This window comes from Gopherus flavomarginatus, chromosome 5 (assembly GCF_025201925.1).
Source record: "Gopherus flavomarginatus isolate rGopFla2 chromosome 5, rGopFla2.mat.asm, whole genome shotgun sequence".
NCBI classification, from domain to species: Eukaryota; Metazoa; Chordata; order Testudines; family Testudinidae; genus Gopherus; species Gopherus flavomarginatus.
This window is the reverse complement of record NC_066621.1, coordinates 12877650-12900419: the sequence shown is the minus strand read 5'-3', so window position 1 is coordinate 12900419 and position 22770 is coordinate 12877650. Positions and strand designations below refer to the sequence as shown.

The window sequence follows — 22770 nt, the reverse complement described above, 5'->3', positions numbered from 1 at the left end:
GGGTGGTACTCTCTATCGAACATCTGTGGAGCAAGTTCAGATTTAATGGAGTCATTCAGGCTGCTGCAGGCTGTTTCTGCTACTGAGAAGGAAGAGGCCTCCCAGCCTGAAATGGAGCTGACACACTGTCTGTCTGAGTTCTACCACATCTGGAACGTGGAGCCACCCTTCTCCTCTATGTGAAGGTGAATGGATTTTTGGTTGGCTTCTTCCCTTTGGCTGTAAGTGTGTCCGTCACCCGACAGGATTTAAAATGAGAGAAAGAATGTTCAGACACACCAGCTACTATAACAAAATTCACAGCTGGGAATACATTCCCCCAGGGAGACACATGGGGCTATAATCTGCTTGCACAAGAAGCTCAGTTGACTTCAGTGCAACTTGCGCACTGTTGCCGATGGAAGAGTGGAACAGTTCTCTCTGAGCACTGCCGAACAAGATTACAGTAGAAAGGATTTATAAAAGTATCAGCAGGAAGATGGAATAGTGTAAAAATACTAATGAAAATGAAGTCAAAGGCTCTGCAAAAGAAATGACTCTAGACAAACTCGCTCGCAGACTCTTAGGGCATGTCCACACATAGATGTTTCAGTGGTTTAACTAATGGTGTGAACCCAGAAACTTGCTGTTATTACAAAGGCAAATATATGCTTATGAGACAATTGAATTTGAAAATGTAAATGAAGGAAGCGGCACTGAATGTGTTTCTCAGAACAATCTGAAAACTCACATGGTGGTACTCTGGGTGTGTACAAATTGCTAGATACAATGTGAAGACAGCGCTCATGATTGAGGCAGTGTGAGGAGTGGTTATTTTATATTCCCACGTCTGCCATCAGTGTGGTGTGCTCGTCCTATAGCCTCAGCTGCTAAATTACGGTAAGAGATAACTTAAGTATCTTGAATCAATGGGCTGTTGTATCAAAGTTTGTGAAGGGCTTGGGTCCTTTGATAGATGATGCTATATGTGGATATTAATTCTGTTGGGCATTGCTGAACCTATAGAGTCATATGCTTTAATGCCAGAAGCAGCTATTGTGATTCTTCAGTCTTTTGCTGACATACAACTGAAAACTGGCACATTTTAGCATCCTGGGAGTATGGCAGCCCAAGGATGGATATTAGGACCAAAGATAAACAGGGCAGGTGCATATGGTGTTTTAGTTGATTAGGAAATAGAGGTTATTCTGTCAGCACTGAGTTTGGCCCTGTGTGTATTTTTAGGTTCAGTCTTCAGCTGTGGATTTTCTTGTATTAGCATCTCTGTCTGAAGGTTTTCTTTCCCTCAGCTTTAATCCTAGTGTAACACCTGGAAGAATATTTGTAAAGCAGATCCGCGGTTGTTTCTTTGTAACACTGTTGTCTTATCACCCTGTACCTGACGTGGTACATACCAGCATAGTAGTTATGGTTCTTTTTTCTCATGTGTATTTCATTTCTTCCTAGAGGGCTGTGGTGTCCCAACGAGGTTAAGCTTTGCTGAGCTGAAGAGCGAGTATAAAAATCAGTCTTCCTTTCCTGTTGGGAAGACTATAAACTATACTTGCCGGCCTGGATACAGTAGACACCCGCGGATACAATCCACTCTTACATGCCTTGAAAATCGAACGTGGTCAGAAGCATTTGCGTTCTGTAAAAGTAAATATCTTCATGGATTTTGTTTCTGTTGTTCAATAAAGGTCTTAGAGGCACTAGGTTGTGTCCATTCTGCAAAATGTAACATGTCCTTAAATACACCTCTACCTCGATATAATGCTGTCCTTGGGAGCCAAAAAATCTTACCGCTTTATAGGTGAAAGTGCATTATATCAAACTTGCTTTGATCTGCCAGAGTGCACAGCCCCACGTTATATCCAAATTTGTGTTATATCAGGTCATGTAAATGCCTTCTTTGTGGAGTGTGTTAAATAGGGACAGATCCCTGGGATAATTGTTGCATGAAAGAGAGAAGCCTAATCCTAGTCTTCTTCTCTACCAGAGAAATCATGCGGTCATCCAGGGGAGCCAGAGAATGGCAGAGTTATTGTAACAGATGTCCTCTTTGGGTCAACCGTCAACTTCACGTGTGAAGAAGGGTAAGTTTCAGATTGGCTGAGCTGGCTACTTCTGCCTAGCATGGAGCTATGCAACCTAAATGGATATCCTCATATTCCCCCAACTCCTGAAAGCAGTTTACTCTTCCATACTAAACCACTCCATCTTCTTGGCTCAATCAATATCATTTTTATATGCAGGGAAAGATGGATTGGCATGTTTCCCTGTTTTCTTCATTCATGCTCTTCCGTTTATTGTACAAACTTTAGTTAGAATTTGGCCAGCTGAATGCTCTGCCTGCAGGTGCTAGGTGAGCACAGATGTCTCCTGTGGAGAGTAGGATCCAAGTGACGAGGGAAAACCTTGGAATCTCTTGGATTTTACCCCTGCTTTGACGGGAGAACAGTTCTTCTTCTGAATATTTGGAAAAGGCTGTTTTCCTTTACAGAGTTGGGTGGAAGGGTTTTCACTGACTAACTGCCCACCTGCTAGACTGATGAGGTGTCTGCAAGGGAAATCCTGCTGGGGAAGGTGCCTGAGTGAGAGCGCTGGGGATACGGTGGCAGAAGAGGGCGTCACTTGCCCTCTCTATTTGAAGACTAGGACTGTGCTTCAGGGGTCTGAGAAACAAAGGTCTGCAGCTGTACTGCTGGCTTGTGTCCTTGTAGAGTGTGTCATATGTGGGGGCGAAAGGGAATCTCAGGCTATTCAGACCCCAGCTGAGTCTGCCTGGCCCACACCCACAGAAATATATCTCATCTATCATGAGAAAATCAAACCCCCTCTTGGCAACCTGCCTGAAAGTGCCAGGGGAAACTGCTGTAATGCTGTTACTAGTTTGCCTGTGGCTTGTGGTTCAGAATGATCCAGCTGATGTGGTGAGGAGGACTTGAGGACACAAGAAGGAGATTTGGATCCCCTGGCTCAAAGAATAGCAGCTCATTGGTCCTACGTAGTCTTCTGTACCAGAGATTAATTCTACAAGGGGCTGGGGAGTTCAGCTCTGGCAAGGAGCGTTTCTCCTGTGATGGTCACTCAAAAGTCTGTGGTGTTGATCCCCACCTGCTGTGGCTGGGGAGAATTGCTTCCCAGAAGAACTGAGCTTCACAGTAAAGCTCAAACACCAAAGAAATAGGTAACGACTGATAACCCCCTCTGCCTAACTCCAGGCACCGGTTGATTGGACAGCCTTACAGACGATGTGAGATTTCTGGCACGCGCGTTGCATGGAGTGGTGATATTCCCATTTGTGAGCGTAAGTAGGTCACAGCTGTCTGTTGACGGGCTTAGGTGCCCCCCCCTCCTCTGAATATCTCACAAATGTGAATAAACAGATATGGAAGAATTATGATCCCTGCTCTGGAAAGTCTCACTTGAGGAACAGAGTGGTTACCTGATATATCATTTAGGGAGTCAGTCTGTAAGAGAGCCAAAACTGAAACCCAGGTATCCTGAGTCCAATGCCAGTATCTTAAGAATGAGACCATATTGAAGGGGGGTTATACCTAAGAGAGAAATGTGTTTAAGTTCCTGGCAATCAGATTTTGGTCTGAGTAACTGCCAAAGGCATTCAACTTGATAAAATACCCCCACCAAGGTAGTCATTGGCCCTTCTGGATTTCCAAGTAGCGTAACAGGTTTACCTGATATCCACTTATATTAATCCAAAACCAGAGATGGAGTTCATTACCTGTGCTTTAAGGCATTCACATGCCCTGGCGTGTTCACCACCTTTATGGTGCAACAGGAAAATCATGTGTTTTTCAACACCTGATAGGTATGCAAGGGTTCATCTTAAAACAGTCCATATGAAGGAAGGTGTAGACCATTCAGATGTTATCCTAGTAAGTCACTTTTGTGGTTTGCAGACCATCAGTGCTCAAGAGAATTGGGTATAATTACCCATGGTGCATTAACTGTCGGCCTTGCTCATTCTAGTGGTTTCATAGCTAAGGCTCCCAAATTTCTTTATCAGATCAAATAACTGGAGCTGCTTCTCTACTAGTATTGATTCTAAAATACACTCTCCTGTGTCTCTCCAGGTATTCCGTGTCTTCCGCCTCCAGACATCCCCAATGGAAGACGCACATTAATGAAAAACTTCTTTTATGGGTCAGCTGTAACCTACAAATGTAACAGTGGTTACCCACTCATTGGTGAAGCCTCTATTCACTGCACAACTGAGGACGGGCTAAACGGAGTGTGGAGTGCGCGTCCCCCTCGTTGTGGAGGTAGGGTTTGTGTAGGTGAAAAGCCCCTCCCTGCTCTGCTGTTCCATGTATAGAAAGTCCAAGTTCAGACAAACCCACAAAAGTGAGACTCCAGTTAAATTCCAGTGTAAAGGTCTTTAACAGCCTTAATAGAAGTTGTGACCCTACATGGGCTCCTTTATGGGTGCATCGTGGCACCAGTTTCCATCTCAAATCTTTAGCTCCACTCCAGAGCTATTCAGTCTCCACGTTCCAGATGTGGTACAATAGATCGAAGCCTCTCCACGGAGGGCGTAGTCAGGTTCACAGCTGTAGTTCACATACGTTCCACTGGGGAAAGCTGCCAGCGGCTTGGCATTGTGCTTCCCTTTGACAATGACCGGAGGTGGGGGACACGGCACTGGGGGAGACTGCCCATGGCAACATCTCCACGAGATTTTCTAGAATTCATGTCAGAGACTGAATAGCTCTGGAGCGGAGCTAAAGGTTTGAGATGGAAACTGGTGCCACGATGCACCCATAAAGGAGCCCATGTAGGGTCACAACTTCTATTAAGGCTGTTAAAGACCTTTAATCCTAGCCACAGGGGAATAAAAGTGGGGGATGTTATGGTAGCCCTCTATTTCCCATTAGCATGGGGATTTCTGTTCTTGGCATTTGAAGGGACAACTGAATGCACATCAGAAAAATCTTCCTTAAAAAGAAAAAGGCTTAATCCTGCGAGATCTCTGTCTGTGGAACTTGCATAGTGTTTAGTAGTAGTTCCATCAGCGTGGATGCAAAGTCTACCCCCCTGTGAGTGAAGGACACAGGCTTGCTAGTGCAGTGGATAATGGGGTAGGGTGAAGCTGTGTTAGTCCCAAACACTTGACCTCTTATTACGAATGCACTTGGGATAAATATAAGCCAGATTTGTAGAATTTTATATTTGAAGGAGTTTGGTGGACAGGCTGAAAGATGCTGGCACTTCTAATGGTAATGAAGAGAGGGTACATTGGTGGGAGCACCAGGTTCCTAAAGCATCTCGGACTTGACTGTGCAGATTGCTGAGCTCCCTCAATGCCAGCGGGTGTGAAGGCCCTTGGTTCCTTGTAGGACTGAGCTCCTTGACTTTACCCTGGGGGTAAGCCCATGTCTTGGAGATTTGTGCCCTGGTCACACCTTGAGGAGAGAACACTTGCAGAGTTGCTATGAAGGAACCTACGCTATTACCAGTGTATCTCCATCTCCTTCTCTCAGGGTGGCCCTCCACATTTCCCACAACGGTCTGTATTTTCAAGTAGGAATAATATAGGCTAGTGCCTGAGATTGAAGCCGAAGCCCGAGCCTCTCTGCCTGGGACCGAAGTCAAAGTCTGAATCCCACTGCCCAAGAGTTTCAGCCCTGGGTGGCTGGGCTCAGATCACAGGCCCCCTACCAGGGGCTGAAGCTCTTGGGCTATGGCTCCCCTGCCTGGGGCACTGGGGTTCATGCTTTGCCTTTGGTTCCCCTGTCTGGGACGGCGGGGGTTGGGCAGGCTCAGACTTTGTTCCCCTTCCCGGGTCATGTAGTAATTTTTGTTGTCAGAAGGGGGTCCTGGTGTAAGGAAGTTTAAGAACCCCTGGGCTAGTGCAACAAGTTATGGAAGTGTAAAAAAGGCTTGAGAGCTGCGCAGGCTGCAGGAATTTTTTTCTTCTTCTCTGGCCCTGTGTTTCAGCTAAAGCATTTCTTTTTCAGAGGTTAGATGTCCAGCCCCACAGATCCAGAATGGAAGAAGAGTATTTGGTGACAGACATGTCTATTCATATAAAGACAGTGTTACCTTTGAGTGCGATCCCGGCTACACCATGAAGGGTCACGGGCTGAGTGAGTGCCAAACTGATGACACGTGGGATCCACCTTTGCCGGTCTGTGAGCCAGGCAAGTGTCAAAACTCTGATTTGTTCATATTATTGATCTAGAAACAAGTTTCCCTTCTGTCTGATCTGTGAGCATCTCCAACACTAACCCAGTCTGGAACTGTCCTACCTGATGCTTACCTCAAATCAAGAGACTTGACAGACTGGTTTGAGGGGAGAGGTGGACAATCCCAATAGACAGTAAGAGACCTAGAGAATAAGAAACGAACCAGGTTGGGGGCAGTGCTGGCAGGGCTCTGAGAGCAGTGGGGATGCCAGATGAGTAACTTTATCCTTTTTGTTTGCTGCAATCCTTGTGCTTTCCCACAATGCATTGGGGGGTCAGGATTCCTCAAACTGCACCAGCTGCAAGAAGTGACCCAGAGGGGCAAGAGCCATGGGTCTGCCTGAGGACGAATTTCTTTAACCCTACTTAAAGGTGAAAGCAGGGCACTTTTATCTTCCTCTGCTCAGGATCCTTGTGTCTGTCCCATCTTGAAATGGGAACTGGAAGTGGTTATATTCAATAACTTCTTGGTCCACCGCAGCTTTTGCAGGAACTTCTGCTTCCTCAGCTGAATTTCACAATTTGTATCAATTATGAGCAGTCCTTCCAGTAACTGCACATGCTTTTCACTCTTCCTTTGGAGGTGGAATATGACCTTCTAGTTCCTGCATGCTGAATACTCATGGAACCATTTTTTCTTTTTCCCCCTCACACTGGTCTGTCTGTCAAGCTCTTTTCTATAATGGGATGGGGACGAGATTGTTACATATGAGTTAAAGATTCATAAAAAGCTATAGGTAGTAAGTACTTGCAATGTAACACACTAAATAGCGAGCCTATATTGTCCAGTGATTTTTGGTTGTCCAACCTGAGATGCTTTAAAGGAGCCTGATTTTTTTTCTTGAGTGATGACTGTCTATAAACTCTCATTGTGATCCTGGCTCCTGCCTTTTGGGGAGGCATCACTTCATTCTACAGTTTCTGGAGCTTGGAACTGCCTCCTCCCTCAATGTGAAGGTGCGTTTTTGTTCTGTTTGCTGCTTCCCTTTGCCTCGCTTGGTGTGTCGGACACTGTCATAAACAGATAGCTAAGGGTTAATGTTCTTTTACCTGTAAAGGGTTAACACAGGGAACCTGAAACACCTGACCAGAGGACCAATCAGGAAACAAGACTTTTTCAAATCTGGGTGGAGGGAAGTTTTGGGTGTGAGTTCTTTGTTCTTTGTCTTGGGTCTGACCCTCTCGGCTCTGAGAGTGATTTTTCTATCTCCTGGCTTTCTAATCTTCTGTTTCCAAGTTGTAAGTACAAGGATAGTAAGACAATAGGTTTATATTGTTTTCTTTTGTATTTACGTGTGTGTAGTTGCTGGAGTGTTTTGAATTGTATTCTTTTTGGATAAGGCTGTTTATTCATTTTTTCCCTTTAAGCAATTGACCCTGTATATTGTCACCTTGATACAGAGACTATATATTAGGTCCTTTTTCTCTCTTTTTTTATATAAAGCTTTCTTTTTAAGACCTGTTGGAGTTTTTCTTTAGTGGGGACTCCAGGGAACTGAGTCTGCAGCTCACCAGGGAATTGGTGGGAGGAAGAAGTCAGGGGGAAAATCTCTTTTTGTTAGATTTACTAAGCCTGACTTTGCATACCCTCTGGGTGAAGGGGGAGAGAGGTTAGCTCTCTCGGTGCTTGTGTTTCAAGGACTTGAAACAGGGAAGGTGGAATCCCTCTGTTTAGATTCACGGAGCTTGCTTCTGTATATCTCTCCAGGAACCCAGGGACGGAACACCTGGAGGGGAGGAGGGGGAAGGGAAATGGTTTATTCCCCTTTGTTGTGAGACTCAAGGAATCTGAGTCTTGGGGTCCCCCAGGGAAGGTTTTGGGGAGACCACAGTGAGCTAGGCACTGTATAATTCTTAGCTGGTGGCAGTGATACCAGATCCAAGCTGGTAACTAAGCTTGGAGGTTTTCATGCTAACACCCATATTTTGGACGCTAAGGTCCAGATCTGGGAAGAAATGTTATGACAGACACGCACGAGGATTTACATTGAGATCATGAGAACTTTGAAACAAGCCACCAATTCAGTAAATTCCGAGACTGAGGACTAAACTTCCAGTGAGACACGCAGGCCAAAGTCACTGCTGGCAAGAGGAGCTCCTTTAACTTCAGTGGCTTTGCATCCACTTGTACCAGTGGTGAATGGTTCTGCGAGAGCAGCTGGGTCATGTTCATGGTGAAAGAATTGATAGAAGTGTCAAGAGGACGTCATAGTGTAGAAATAGTTATGAAATTGAAGTTCAGTAAAAGACTTATGAAAGGAAATGGCTCAGTCCATTCCATCCCACATGTGCATTAGAGTCTAAAGGGTTTGTTATGCTTTCCCGCTCAGCCACGTGCGTAAGCCCAGAAGTGGAGAATGGCAGAACAAATGGGGTACAGCCTGCCTACAGACCCAGAGACATCGTTGTGTTTGAATGTGACCCTGGTTACACCTTGAGCGGCAGCCCCGAGACTCAGTGCCAAGATGATGGTAGATGGGATCCTCCTGTCCCTGTCTGTGAAAGAAGTAAGTGTGACTAAGGCTTTGATGATGGGTTATCTTTGATCCCATTGTGATGAGTAAGATCTGGCAGGGCTGAATATGGAGGCCAAAAGGACTGTGGGATTAGTTTGAGATCTGAAAAAGAAAATGGAACTATCTCTGTAGCTATCCCAGTGTTTCCATTGCTCCACTCCATAGCATCTGGGCTTTTCCACTCTCCAAAAAGATCCCTGAAGAACTGAGTCCTGGTCAGCCTTGCCCACTTAACCCCCCTCCCAAGTTAAGGGAACTTATGGATGGCCCCTACCAACTAATAAATATCCCAAAGTGGCAGAATTTCCAATGTAAACACAAAATACACAGTGGAAATAGTCCTTGGACCCTTACTAAGATGGCTGGGAAAATATCTGGGGTATACAAGAAGCATGACTGAGTCACCGTGCTTTATAGGTATTTGGGGGGATGTGAATGGTTGAAGGTCAGTAACTTTACCGCTGATGTGCATTTGCCTCACTGCTGTTGCGTTGGGCACGACTCAATACAAGCATGTGAATCTTTTCCCTTCTGGAGATCAGCGTGCATGAGCTCTGCTTCAGTTAAGACTCTCTTCCCTCCCTGCAGTGCTGCAGTGTCCGTCTCCTCCAGCCATCTCCAATGGGAAGCCCAGTGGCCGGGACTTGGCAGTGTTCACCAGTGGAATGTCTGTAAATTACAGCTGTGAGCCCGGTTATTCCCTTACTGGGCAGGCATCTATTTATTGTACGGCATCCGGAACGTGGAGCCCTCCCCTTCCTCGGTGTGAAGGTGCATTTATGTTCTGTTACCTAGAACTAAGAGGAAGAAGCTCCTACCACAGGATTTAACTCAAAAGACAAGGTCACCTGTGCAACAAATTTAATAGCAGAGAATAAAATCTCCATTTAAATAGAGACAGAGTGAAATAAATGCTTTTGAAAATAAATGTGCTGTATGCAAACTCTGCACTCCTAAGCGTACACACACCACGTTAGCCTGAAACCCTGAACACCCTTAACATAAATTAGAAACACTATCAACTAATCTCATACTCCCCTCACACTCACAGACAGGCACGCTATCCTCACCCTTGCTACATGCTGAGTGAAGAGGAAAGTGTGTCCCCCCAAAGGCCGACAGGCCAGTACTGTTTAAGACCAAGGCGCCAACCTGAGGGCCCCTCACAAGGAGCTCTCCCACCAGCTCTGCTCGCTCGCTCGCTCTCTCTCTCTCACTGCGAGGGAACCACCTGGGCCCTCTATTCACCATGAGAGGAGCAGTATGGTACCTGTGGGATGTGGTATTAGGCAAGCAAGCACTAAAGTATTTGCATGTTAGAGGTTAAAAGAAACATGATCAACTCTCCCCAGAAACTGGTAGGGAGCCAGTGCAGAGCACAGGTGCCAAGCCCCCACTGAACAGCACCCTTGCCGGCGCATTGTGACTCTTTCTGCACCTTTTCAATTTCAGAGGTTCTCTGCATCGCCCCAGAAATCCAGAATGGAAGAAAAGTTGCTGGACGTGGACCTGTCTATAAACCCAGGGACACGGTTAGGTTTGAATGTGATCCTGGCTACACCCTGAATGGCAGTCGTCAGATTCAGTGCCAGGATGAAGGAACCTGGGATCCTCCTGTTCCAGTCTGCATACAGGGTAAGAGTGAATCTAGGCTGATTGCTGGGTAACTGAGATGATCAATATCTGGTAAGGATGATCCTGGAGGCTAAAAAATAAATGTCCCTTGAATCCTGGAGTCACTTTTCAGTTGTGAATGGGGAACATACAAATATCCACCCACCCCTGATCTCTTGACTGTACTCGTCAGTGTGATAGCTGATCCTCTGCATCTTGCCCTGCCCTCCTGACAGACAGAGATCTGGCAATGGTCTGTCTCACTGAGTGTCCTAAAGGTGTGAATGGAAACACAAATCAGCAGAACTCTCCCCCGACTACTCCCTTTTTTGGGAGGCATCACTTCATTGTACAGCATCTGGAGCTTAGAGCAACCCCCACACTCAATGTGAAGGTGCGTTTCTGTTCTGTTTGCTGCTTCCCTTTGCCTCGCTCAGTGTATCAGACACATACAGGGATTTACACTGAGATCAGGAGAACTTTGAGACAAGCCACCAATTCAGTAAATTCTGAGACTGAGGACTAAACTTCCAGTGAGACATGCAGGCCAAAGCCACTGCTGGCAAGAGGAGCTCCTTTAACTTCAGTAGCTTTGCATCCACTTGTACCAGTGGTGAATGGTTCTGCACATGCAGCTGGGTAATGTTCATGGTGAAAGAACTGACACAGGTGACAAGAGGATGTCAGAGTGTAGAAATAGTTATGAAATTGAAATACAGTAAAAGACTTATGAAAGGAAATGGCTCAGTCCATTCCATCCCACACGTGCGTTAGAGTCTAAAGGGTTTGTTATATTTTCCCTTTCAGTGACATGCTTAAGCCCAGAAGTGGGGAATGGAAGAACAAATGGGGTACAGCCTGCCTACAGGCCCAGAGACATTGTTGTGTTCAAATGCAACCCTGGTTACACCTTGAGCGGCAGCCCCGAGACTCAGTGCCAAGATGATGGTGGATGGGATCCTCCTGTCCCTGTCTGTGAAAGAAGTAAGTGTGACTAAGGCTATGTCTACTCTACGAAATTAGGTCAAATTTATAGAAGTCAGTTTTTTAAAAATCAATTTTATACAGTCGATTGTGTGTGTCCCCACTTAAGACTATTAACTCGGCGGAGTGCATCCACAGTACCGAGGCTAATGTTGACTTTCGGAGCATGGCACTGCGAGTAGCTATTCCATAGTTCCCTCAGTCTCTACCGGCCATTGGAATTCTGGGTTGAGTTCCCAATGCCTGATGGGGCAAAAACTTTGTCGCGGGTGTTTCTGGGTGCATGTCGTCAGCCCCCCATCCCCTCCATGAAAGCAACAGCAGACAATCGTTTTGTGCCTTTTTTCCAGTGACCTGTCCACCGGACCCACTCAGCCCGCTGCCTGCCTGGATGATTGGAACCCTGGCAGGCAGTGGGCTGAGTGGGTCGGTGGACAGAGCCCCAGACCAGCAGCAGGCTGAGCAGCTCAGCCTGCTGTCAGTCTGGGGCTCTGTCTGCTGGCTCCTGACAGCTGGGGTCCTGCTCAGCTGGCAGACCTTGGTGAGGTCAATCAGGGGTGCCTGAACAGATATGGCTCTCTTCCTCTTAGAGCACTGAATGGGAGTGACTCCAGGTCATTCTCTTCTTTAAGTTTGTCTCGTGGAGATTCAGCCCTGGTCCCTGCCTGGAATATCATGTGGGTTGGAAGCTTCTCCCTCAGGCTGCTCTCCCAGCCGGCATTACCGCGCGGTCGTACCTACCCCAGCCTGCCCCTTGCTCCCATGGCTCATGAAGCCTGGACTGTACTAAGGAGCAGTTCAACTTGTGGAATGACAAATCCAGAACGAAAGATTGCACTCTATGGGCCACGTTAAGATTATTTTGGGGTCCTAGATAGCATTTAGTCACTATAAAAGGCTTCATGAAAATTGCCCCCCGCCCCTAACAAAAATGTTAATTTATCAGAGCAGCTGAAAGGGTAAGGAACCCAGGACTATAACTGAGAGAGAGCTTCCATATTATTTGACTCATAACTGATATAATTCAAAGTAAAATTTCACAGCGGGGTCTGTTCTAAGTCTAAAAATGCAAGATGGGAGTCAGAAAAAGGAGCAGTGACCTGTTTCCGCCTGGTTTCAAACCGGTGATGCTTCGTGTGTTAGGTGAATGTGATCACCACTGCACTTCGGGGCTACTCTTTTTTTGCCACAGACTTTGCTGAATGCACAGGAATGTTTTCTCTAGCTACAGAAGCTACAGTGTCTATATCTATGGCCTTCCTGCTCACAAAGTGGTCATGCCTCTGCCCAAGGACGACACAGCGACCTGGCTCAGGCAGGATTGCTACCGAAACGTGATACTTTTGCCATTAAGCAAACACAGCAATTCTTTCCTGGCCTCTGCCACTGAATGCCTCCATGCATTATGCTGTGCTCTATCAGTGCGGGAGGACTGCATGAGCTCAGAAAACATGTCATCGCGAGTGCATTCTTTTCACCTTCTAATCTGCGATAACCTCAGGGATGGAGATGATAGGGGGAACGTAGAAACATTCTGGGGGACTGCATGGTCATCTGTGCTGCTGAGTGCTGCTGAGTTCGCCACGCTGGCCAAACAGAAAATGAAATTCAAAAGTTCCCGGGGCTTTTCCTGTGTACCTGGCTAGTGCATCTGAGTTCAAAGTGCTGTCCAGAGTGGTCACAATGGAGCACTCTGGGATAGCTCCTGGAGGCCAATGACGTCAAATTGCATCCAGACTACCCCAAATTCGACCCAGCGATGTCGATTTCAGTGCTAATCCCTTGGTCAGGGAAGGAGTACAGAAATCGATTTTTAAGAGCCCTTTATGTTGAAAAAAACGGCTTCGTCATGTGGATGTAACGCTCCTAAATTTGACCTAAAGTCGCAGTGTAGACAAGGGCTAAGGCTTTGATGGTGAGTTATCTTTGATCCCATTGTGTTGAGTATGGGAGGCCATACTGGTAGGGCTGAGTATGGAGGCCAAAAGAACTGTGGGATTAGTCTGAGATCTGAAAAGGGAAATGCAACTATCTCTGTAGCTATCCCAGTGTTTCCCTTGCTCCTCTCCATAGTATCTGGGCTTTTCCACTCTCCAAATGATCCATGCAGAACTGAATCCTGGTCAGCTTTGCCCACTTAACTCCCCTCCCAAGTTAAGGGAACTTATGGATGGCCCCTACCAACTAATAAATAGTCCCAAAGTGGCAGAATTTCCAATGTAAACATAAAATACACAGTGGAAATAGCCCTTGGACCTTACTAAGGCATCTGGGAAAATGGCTGGAGGTTACAAGAAGCATGACTGAGTCATCGTGCTTTATAGCTATTTGGGAGGATGTGAATGGTTGAAGGTCAGTAACTTTACCCCTGATGTGCATTTGCCTCACTGCTGTTGCATTGGGCACGACTCAACACAAGCATATAGATCTTTTCCCTTCTGGAGATCAGCCTGTATGAGCTCTGCTTCAGTTGAGACTCTCTTCCCTCCCTGCAGTGCTGCAGTGTCCATCTCCTCCAGCCGTCGCCAACGGGAAGCCCAGCAGCCAGGACTTGGCAGTGTTCACCAGTGGAATGTCTGTAAATTACAGCTGTGAGCCAGGCTACTCCCTTACTGGGCAGGCATCTATTTATTGTACGGCATCCGGAACGTGGAGCCCTCCCCTTCCTCGGTGTGAAGGTGCGTTTATGTTCTGTTACCTAGAACTAAGAGGAAGAAGTTCCTACCACAGGATTTAACTTAAAAGCAAAGGTCACCGGTGCAACAAAATTTAATAGCAGAGAATAAAATCTCCATTTAAATAGAGACAGAGTGAAATAAATGCTTTTGAAAATAAATGTGCTGTATGCAGACTCTGCACTCCTAAGCGTACACACACCACGTTAGACTGAAACCCTGGACACCCTTAACATAAATTAGAAACACTATCAACTAATCTCATACTCCCCTCACACTCACAGACAGGCACGCTATCCTCACCCTTGCTACATGCTGAGTGAAGAGGAAAGTGTGTCCCCCCAGAGGCCAACAGGCCAGTACTGTTTAAGACCAAGGCGTCAACCTGAGGGCCTCTCACAAGGAGCTCTCCCACCAGCTCTGCGCTCTCTCTCTCTCTCTCTCTCTCTCACTGCGAGGGAACCACCTGGGCCCTCTATTCACCATGAGAGGAGCAGTATGGTACCTGTGGGATGTGGTATTAGGCAAGCAAGCACTAAAGTATTTGCATGTTAGAGGTTAAAAGAAACATGATCAACTCTCCCCAGAAACTGGTAGGGAGCCAGTGCAGAGCACAGGTGCCAAGCCCCTACTGAACAGCACCCTTGCCGGTGCATTGTGACTCCTTCTACACCTTTTCAATTTCAGAGGTTCTCTGCATCGCCCCAGAAATCCAGAATGGAAGAAAAGTTGCTGGACATGGACCTGTCTATAGACCCATGGACATGTTAAGGTTTGAATGTGATCCTGGCTACACCCTGAATGGCAGCCATCAGATTCGGTGCCAAGATGAAGGAACCTGGGATCCTCCTGTTCCAGTCTGCATACAGGGTAAGTGTGAATCTAGGTTGACTGCTGGGTAACTGAGGTGATCAATATCTGGGAGGGTTGTGCCTGGAGGCTAAAAAATAAACATCCTTTGAATCCTGGGGACACTTTTCAGCTGTGAATGGGGAAATATCCACCCACCCTCTAATCTCTTGTCTATGCTTATCACTGTGATAGCTGATCCCCTGCATCCACAGGTGAAAGTAAGCCGGTACAGGCCGGGACAGAGGACCGATAATAAAAGGAGACTGGCTGAGGGAGAGAGAAGCCTTCCTCCTCCATAAGATTAGTTTAAACTCAGCTGTTCCCTGAGTGGTTCAGCCCTCACGGTTAGGAGTGGTTTCTGGTATCCTTGTTAATTTCACTCACAGTAGCTGAGGGGAGTGGGGAGAGTGGGTTTGACCATGGCAGGGGAAGTCCTTGTATGCCCCCGGGGATGAGGGGATCTTGTCTCCATTACTAATATAGACAACAAATACAAGCATTTAGCTGCACAGCTTAAATCCAGAGCTAATAAAAGCAGGTGGAAGGGGGAAAACTCACTGTCTCATTGGTTTCTCGTCTCCTCCCTCCCCTTCCTCCAGCCAGGCTGCAGACAAGGCTTTGCATTCCTCCCGTCCTCTCCCCCAGACCCCCGCAAGGATTCTCCTCTAGGCTCTAGCTTGCAGTAGGGACACTGGCTGAGATGCCTGCTGCTGCTGCCTGCATAAGAACAGTTTAAACTCAGCTGTTCCCTGCGCAGTTCAGCCCCCAGGGTTAGACGTTGTTTCTGGCATCTTCGTTAATTTCACTCCCAATTGTTGTTGGGGAGTGGGGGTGGAGGGAGAGGAGGGTGTGTGTGACCATGGCAGGGGCAGTTCTTTTCTGCCCCCGGGATGAGGGGATCTCCTATATACAAAAAACACAATCAAAATCAGGAACCATTTCCAAGTTCAAATCTATCTCATTCCCTCCCCAGCAGAGGATCTTGGTTGTGATGTCCAAACTGCTTGCAGATCCTCTTTGAAATGTTACTGAACTGCGCAGGGAACAGCTGAGTTTAAACTGTTGTTGTGCAGGAGGCAGGCTTCTCCCTCCCTCAGCCAGTCTCCCTGCTCCCTGCTGCAAGCTAGAGGGAAGCCCCTGCAGCTGCTGCTGCTCAGTGCCAGGCAGGGAGAAAGCATGGAGCCTAGTGTCTGCAGTCTGGCTGGAGGAGGAGGGAAGACACGGAGAAAAATGTGACAGTGAGTTTTCACATTTTCAGGCTTATTCCAATAGTTAAGTTAAGTTTTATTACAGGCAGTACTGGTAGTAGTAATAGTAGCTTTATTTTCTCTATCTATGTCATGCAATGGGCGGGATCCATGAAGTACGTAGGAGAGGTGGGTTGCTTGCGATTGGACCATATGGGTAAGAAACGTAAATTACTTTCACCCCTGCCCAAACCCCAGGGCTCCCAGCCGCCTCTGCATCCGGTAGCTCCGGGGTGATTTAAAGGGCCCGGCTCCTAGCTTCAGCCGAATCCCTGAGCCCTTTAAATCCTGATTTAAAAGCCCCAGGATTTAAAGGCCCCACCTCTTCTGATAGAGGACACGCCTCTTCCGGTTGAGGCCACTCCCCCTCTGCAGGACTCTGGAGTACTGGCAAATCCTTTAAGTTACTTTCACCCCTGCCTGCATCCTGCCCTGCCCTCCTGACAGACAGAGATCTGGCAATGGTCTGTCTCACTGGTCGTCCTAAAGTTGTGAATGGAAACACAAAGCAGCAGAACTCTCCCTCTGACTGCTCTCTTTTTGGGGAGGCATCACTTCATTGTACAGGGTCTGGATCTTAGCGCAACCCCTACACTCAATGTGAAGGTGTATTTCTGTTCTGTTTGCTGCTTCCCTTTGCCTCACTTGGTATGTCAGACACACATGAGAATTTAAATTGAGACCACAAGAACTATGAGACACACCACCATTTCAGCAAATTCCACAGCTGGTGACTAAACGTCCAGTGAGACACACGTATACAGGGAGACTTTGGCAAACCAGTAAAGTGCCTAAAACCACTATGGATTATTGTTAAAGGCGGCCTAGTCAGCAAGCTGTAAATAGGTCATTCAGCAATCTCAGCTTGACCAAGGCAGAAGGGGAGCTGGTTTTGTGTGCCTCAGAAAGGGCAGCTTGACCCCGCGTCCTTCCTCATAAGAATTGTATTGAAGTTGCTGATACATTTTAGAAGAGCAGGATGTGCCCAAGGAATGTGTGTTGGGGTCTCAAGGCTGCAGACTCTGGAAAAACCCACACCTGGTTAATCAATAATCAGAAGGAATTCCTGCTTGATCATTGAAATGCTTACTTAACAAGGCTTCTTTAAGGGACATGTCATTCTATTACTAATATATAAATAAGGGGAAAAAGCTTGAGATAGTGGGACTCATTGGGGGACTCTTCGGGACTGGTCTCTCCCTCTGGATGCATCTCATGTTCCCCACCGGCACACAGGCTGCCGCTGTGTCACTCAAAAGCCACACTCAGTTTTGGTAATTATCAAAGGTTGCGAGTGTTTCACTAATCTTGTTGTGGACGTGTGCAAGTGCTTGAGACTAGTAAAGTTTAGCGTTAAGTGAAAGCACTCTTGTGTTGTCCTGTTTGTGCCAGCCATCTATCAGTTGGACGGCCGTGTCTCCCTTGATTTATTTCCTGACACCTCCTCACACAGAGTAAAAGTTACCAAGAGCTATGGGTTGAAAGAACCCCGGGTAACACAGGGGCCAAAGTCACTGCTGGCAAGAGGAGCTCCTTTAACTTCAGTGGCTTTGCATCTACTTGTACCAGTGGTGAATGGTTCTGCGCGTCCAGCTGGATACTGTTCATAGTGAAAGAATTGACACAGGTGACAAGAGGACGTCAGAGTGTAGAAATAGTTATGAAACTGAAGTACAGTAAAAGTCTTATGAAAGGATATGGCTCAGTCCATTCCATCCCACATGTGCGTTAGAGTCTAAAGGGTTTGATAAGCTTAAGCTTAATCTTTCCCCTTCAGCCATGTGCATAAGCCCAGAAGTGGAGAATGGCAGAACAAATGGGGTACAGCCTGCCTACAGACCCAGAGACATCGCTGTGTTTGAATGCAACCCTGGTTACACCTTGAGCGGCAGCCCCGAGACTCAGTGCCAAGATGATGGTAGATGGGATCCTCCTGTCCCTGTCTGTGAAAGAAGTAAGTGTGACTAAGGCTTTGAAGATGGGTTATCTTTGATCCCATTGTGATGAGTAAGATCTGGCACGGCTGAGTATGGAGGCCAAAAGGACTGTGGGATTAGTTTGAGATCAGAAAAGGGAAATACAAATATGTGTGTAGCTATCCCAGTGTTTCCCTTGGTCCACTCCATAGTATCCGGGCTTTTCCACTCTCCAAAAAGATTCCTGCAGAACTGAGTCCTGGTCAGCTTTGCCAACTTAACCCCCCTCCCAAGTTAAGGGAACTTATGGATGGCCCCTATCAACCAAGAAATAGTCCGAAAGTGGCAGCATTTCCAAACACAAAATATACAGTGCACATAGCCCTTGGCCCCTTACTAGGGTGGCTGGGAAAATGTCTGGGGTTTGCAAGAAGCATGACTGTGGCCTGGTCTACGCTATGCGTTTATACCGAATTTAGCAGCATTAAACTGATTTAACCCTGCACCCATCCACACTACGAGACCCTTTATATTGCTGTAAAGGGCTCTTTAAACCGGTTTCTGTACTCCTCCCCGACGAGAGGAGTAGCGTTGAAATTGGTATTGCCATGTCGGATTAGGGTTAGTGTGGCCGCAAATCGACGGTATTGGCCTCCGGGTGGTATCCCACAGTGCACCATTGTGACCACTCTGGAAAACAATCTGAACTCGCATGCACTGGCCAGGTAGACAGGAAAAGCCCCGTGAACTTTTGAATTTCATTTCCTGTTGCCCAGCATGGAGCTCTGATCACCACGGGTGGCCATGCAGTCCCAAATCCAAAAAGAGCTCCAGCATGGACCGTATGGGAGATACTGGATCTGATCGCTGTATGGGGAGAGAAATCTGTTCTATCAGACCTCCGTTACAGAAGACCAAATGACAAAGCATTTGAAAAAATCTCCAGGCTATGATAGACAGAGGCCACAGCAGGGACTCAGCACAGTGCTGTGTGACAAGCATAATGGAAAGCCAAAGAATCAAATGGATGCTTATGGAGAGAGGGAGGGGGGACTGAGAACTCCAGCTGTCCCACAGTCCACACAGTCTCCGAAAAGCATTTGCATTCTTGGCTGAGCTCCCAATGCCTATAGGGTCAAAAACATTGTCCCAGGTGGTTCAGAGTATATCTCGTCAATTTCCCACCCCTCCCTCCCCCCGTGAAAGAAAAGGGGAAAAAAATCGTTTCTTACCATTTTTCAATGTCACCGTATCTCTACTGCATGCTGCTGGTAGATGCAGTGCTGCGGTGCTGAACAGCAGCATCCCCTCCCCTTCCTTTCCTGATGGCAGACGGTACAAAATGGTGGAAAACCGTCATCATCCCGTGAATGCTCCTGGCTGGCCTCGGTGAGGTCAGGCGGGAGCGCCTGGGTAAAAATGACTCCCTGTCATTCCTGGCAGACGGTGCAAAACGCTGGGTAACCGTCCTCATCTTAGCAGCTGGAGCCCGAGCTCCATCAGCCTCCCCCGCCCCTTTCGTGTCTAAAGAAAAGATTCTGTACCACCTGGACTATCATAGCAGCTGGAGGCTGCCTCCCCTTCATTTTATCTCGCTAAAAAGTCAGTGTTTCTTATTCCTGCATTCTTTATTACTTCATCACACAAATGGGGGGACACTGCCATGGTAGCCCAGGAGGGTGGGGGGAGGGAAGCAACGGGTGGGGTTGTTGCAGGGGCACCCCCTAGAATGGCATGCAGCTCATCATTTCTGCGGGATCTCTGGGGCTCTGACCCGGAGCGGCTGTGCTCTCTGGCTCTCTAGTAGACTTGCCCCATATTCTAGGCAGGACTGACTCTATTTTTAGACAAAACATAAAGAAGGGCATGACCCGGGGAGTCATTCCCATTTTTGTCAATGCGCCCCCGGCCGACCTCAGCGAGGCCAGCCAGGAGCACCCATGACAGCAGCAGATGGTACAAAATGATTGATAACCGTCATCGCCAACTTCAAATTGCAAACGGTACAAAATGATTGATAATCGTCATCTCATCACCAACTTACAATGGCAGGCAGTGCAATAGGGATGGTAACCATCTCTGCTACCTTGCAAAGGCAAATGAATGCTGCTGTGTAGCACTGCAGTACCGCCTCTGTCAGCAGCATCCAGTACACATACAGTGACAAAAGGCAAAAGAGGCTCCATGGTTGTCATGCTATGGCATCTGCCAGGGCAGTCCAGGGAAACAGGGCGCGAAATGATTGTCTGCCGTTGCTTTCACGGAGGAAGGATTGAGTGACGACATTTACCTAGAATCACCCGTGACACTGTTTTTGCATTGGGATCTCAACCCAGAATTCCAATGGGCAGGGGAGACTGCGGGAACTATGGGATAGCTACGGGATAGCTACCCACAGTGCAACGCTCCGGAAATCGATGCTAACCTCAGTACATGGATGCACACCACCGAATTAATGTGCTTAATCTGGCCACGTGCACTCGACTTTATACAATCTCCTTTACAAAACCGGTGTATGTAAAATCAGAATAATCCCATAGTGTAGACATACCCTGTGTCATTGTGCTTTATAGGTATTTGGTGTGATGTGACTGGATAGAGGTCAGTAACTTTACCCCTGATGTGCATTTGCCTCACTGCTGTTGCGTTGGGGCACGACTCAACACAAGAATGTGGATCTTTTCCCTTCTGGAGATCAGCCTGTATGAGCTCTGCTTCAGTTAAGACTCTCTTCCCTCCCTGCAGTGCTGCAGTGTCCCTCTCCTCCAGCCATCGCCAACGGGAAGCCCAGCGGCCAGGACTTGGCAGTGTTCACCAGTGGAATGTCTGTAAATTACAGCTGTGAGCCCGGCTACTTCCTTACTGGACAGGCATCTATTTACTGTATGGCATCTGGAACGTGGAGCCCTCCCACTCCTCGGTGTGAAGGTGTGTTTATGTTCTGTTACCTAGAACTAAGAGGATGAAGCTCCTGCCATAGGATTTAACTCAAAAGACAAGGTCACCTGTGCAACAAATTTAATAGCATGGAATTAATGCTCCATTTAATTAGACATTGGGTGAAATAAATACTTTTGAAAATAAAGGTGCTGTATGCAAACTCTGCACTCCTAAGCATACACATCCCGTTAATAAAATATTAAAAAGCTGTGCCCGTCTGAAACCCTGGGCACCCTTGTCATAAATTAGAAACACTGGCAAATAATCTCCATGCTCCCCTTACACTCACAGACAGGCACGCTATCCCCACCCTTGCTACACACTAAGTGAAGAGGAAAGTGTGTCCCCCGAAGGCAAACAGGCCAGTACTGTTGAAGACCAAGGTGCCAAACTGAGAGCCCCTCACAATGGGCTCTCCTGCCAGCCCTGCTCTCCTATCACTGAGAGAGAACCACCTGGGCCCTCTATTCACCACAAGAGGAGCAGTATGGTACCTGTGGGATGTGGTTTTAGGCAGGCTAGCACTAAAGTGTTTGCAGTTTAGGGGTTAAAAGCAGCACCATCAACTCTCCCCAGCCAGTCCAGAGCACAGGTGCCAAGCGCTCACTGAACAGCCCCACTTGCCAGGCAGACTGACGCCTTCTGCGCCTTTTCAATTTCAGAGGTTCTCTGCATCGCCCCAGAAATCCAGAATGGAAGAAAAGTAGCTGGACGTGGACCTGTCTATCGACCCAGGGACACGATTAGGTTTGAATGTGATCCTGGCTACACCCTGAATGGCAGTCGTCAGATTCAGTGCCGAGATGAAGGAACCTGGGATCCTCCTGTTCCAGTCTGCATGCAGGGTAAGTGTGAATCTAGGCTGATTGCTGGGTAACTGAGATGATCAACATCTGGTAGAGATGTGCTGGGAGGCTAAAAATTAAATTTCCTTTGAATCCTGAGGTCACTTTTTAGCTGTGAATGGGGAACATACAAATATCCACCCACCCCCGATCTCTTGACTGTTCTCGTCAGTGTGATAGCTGATCCCCTGTATCCTGCCCTGCCCTCCTGACAGACAGAGATCTGGCAATGGTCTGTCTCACTGAGCATCCTAAAGGTGTGAATAGAAACACAAAACAGCAGATCTCGTTCCTTCTCAACAAATTCTGTTTGGGATTCTTAAGGCAGTCAAGGGAGATTTGTAGGAACAGAAAAGTAGCAGATTGGGAAAATCTGAGTTTGTGGGTGAAGGGTGAATCTAGGCTGGTGATATTTATCTTTTTTGGATGTGTTGCATCACTGGTGCAATGGAGGGTGTGACATAACTCATGCATTCTGGGCTTTCCCCCATCCTGCAGACCAGCGTATTTTAAGCTCTTCTTGAACAGGATTCAGATTTTCACTGAAATATTCTTCTTTCCCTCTCCCCCGTTAGCGTTGCCGTGTCCCCCACCTCCATTCATTATCAAAGGGAAGCACAATGCCAAGCCATTGGCAGCTTTCCCCAGTGGTACATATGTGAACTACAGCTGTGAACCTGGCTACGCCCTCCGTGGAGAGGCTTCCATCTATTGTACTACATCTGGAACTTGGAGCCACCCTTCTCCTCTTTGTGAAGGTGAATGGATTTTCAGTTGGCTTCTTCCCTTTGGCTGTAGGTGTGTCAGTCACCCAACTGGATTTAAAATGAGAGAAAGAATGCTCAGACACACCAGCTAATGTAACACAATTCACAGCTGGGAATAGATTCTCCCCGGGGGGGAGACAGAGCTATAATCACTGCTTGCACAAGAAGCTCAGTTCACTTCAGTGGAACTTGAGCACTGATGCCAGTGGAGAGCACAGCTCCCTGA

At 47.3% G+C, this 22770-nt stretch overlaps 1 protein-coding gene across 1 annotated transcript in view; it reads left to right on the top strand.

Moving 5' to 3' along the window:
* CR1 (complement C3b/C4b receptor 1 (Knops blood group)) overlaps positions 1-22770 on the top strand; it is a 197731-nt gene that overhangs the window by 110854 nt on the left and 64107 nt on the right. The window contains exons 25-40 of the mRNA XM_050953674.1: positions 147-185; positions 1447-1638; positions 1979-2075; positions 3204-3289; positions 4077-4265; positions 5961-6143; positions 8519-8695; positions 9293-9475; positions 10157-10339; positions 11126-11302; positions 13798-13980; positions 14665-14847; positions 17854-18030; positions 20738-20920; positions 21595-21777; positions 22353-22535. Of these exons, the coding sequence (XP_050809631.1) occupies positions 147-185; positions 1447-1638; positions 1979-2075; positions 3204-3289; positions 4077-4265; positions 5961-6143; positions 8519-8695; positions 9293-9475; positions 10157-10339; positions 11126-11302; positions 13798-13980; positions 14665-14847; positions 17854-18030; positions 20738-20920; positions 21595-21777; positions 22353-22535 (2598 nt within the window). The remainder of the gene's footprint in view (positions 1-146; positions 186-1446; positions 1639-1978; positions 2076-3203; positions 3290-4076; positions 4266-5960; positions 6144-8518; positions 8696-9292; positions 9476-10156; positions 10340-11125; positions 11303-13797; positions 13981-14664; positions 14848-17853; positions 18031-20737; positions 20921-21594; positions 21778-22352; positions 22536-22770) is intronic.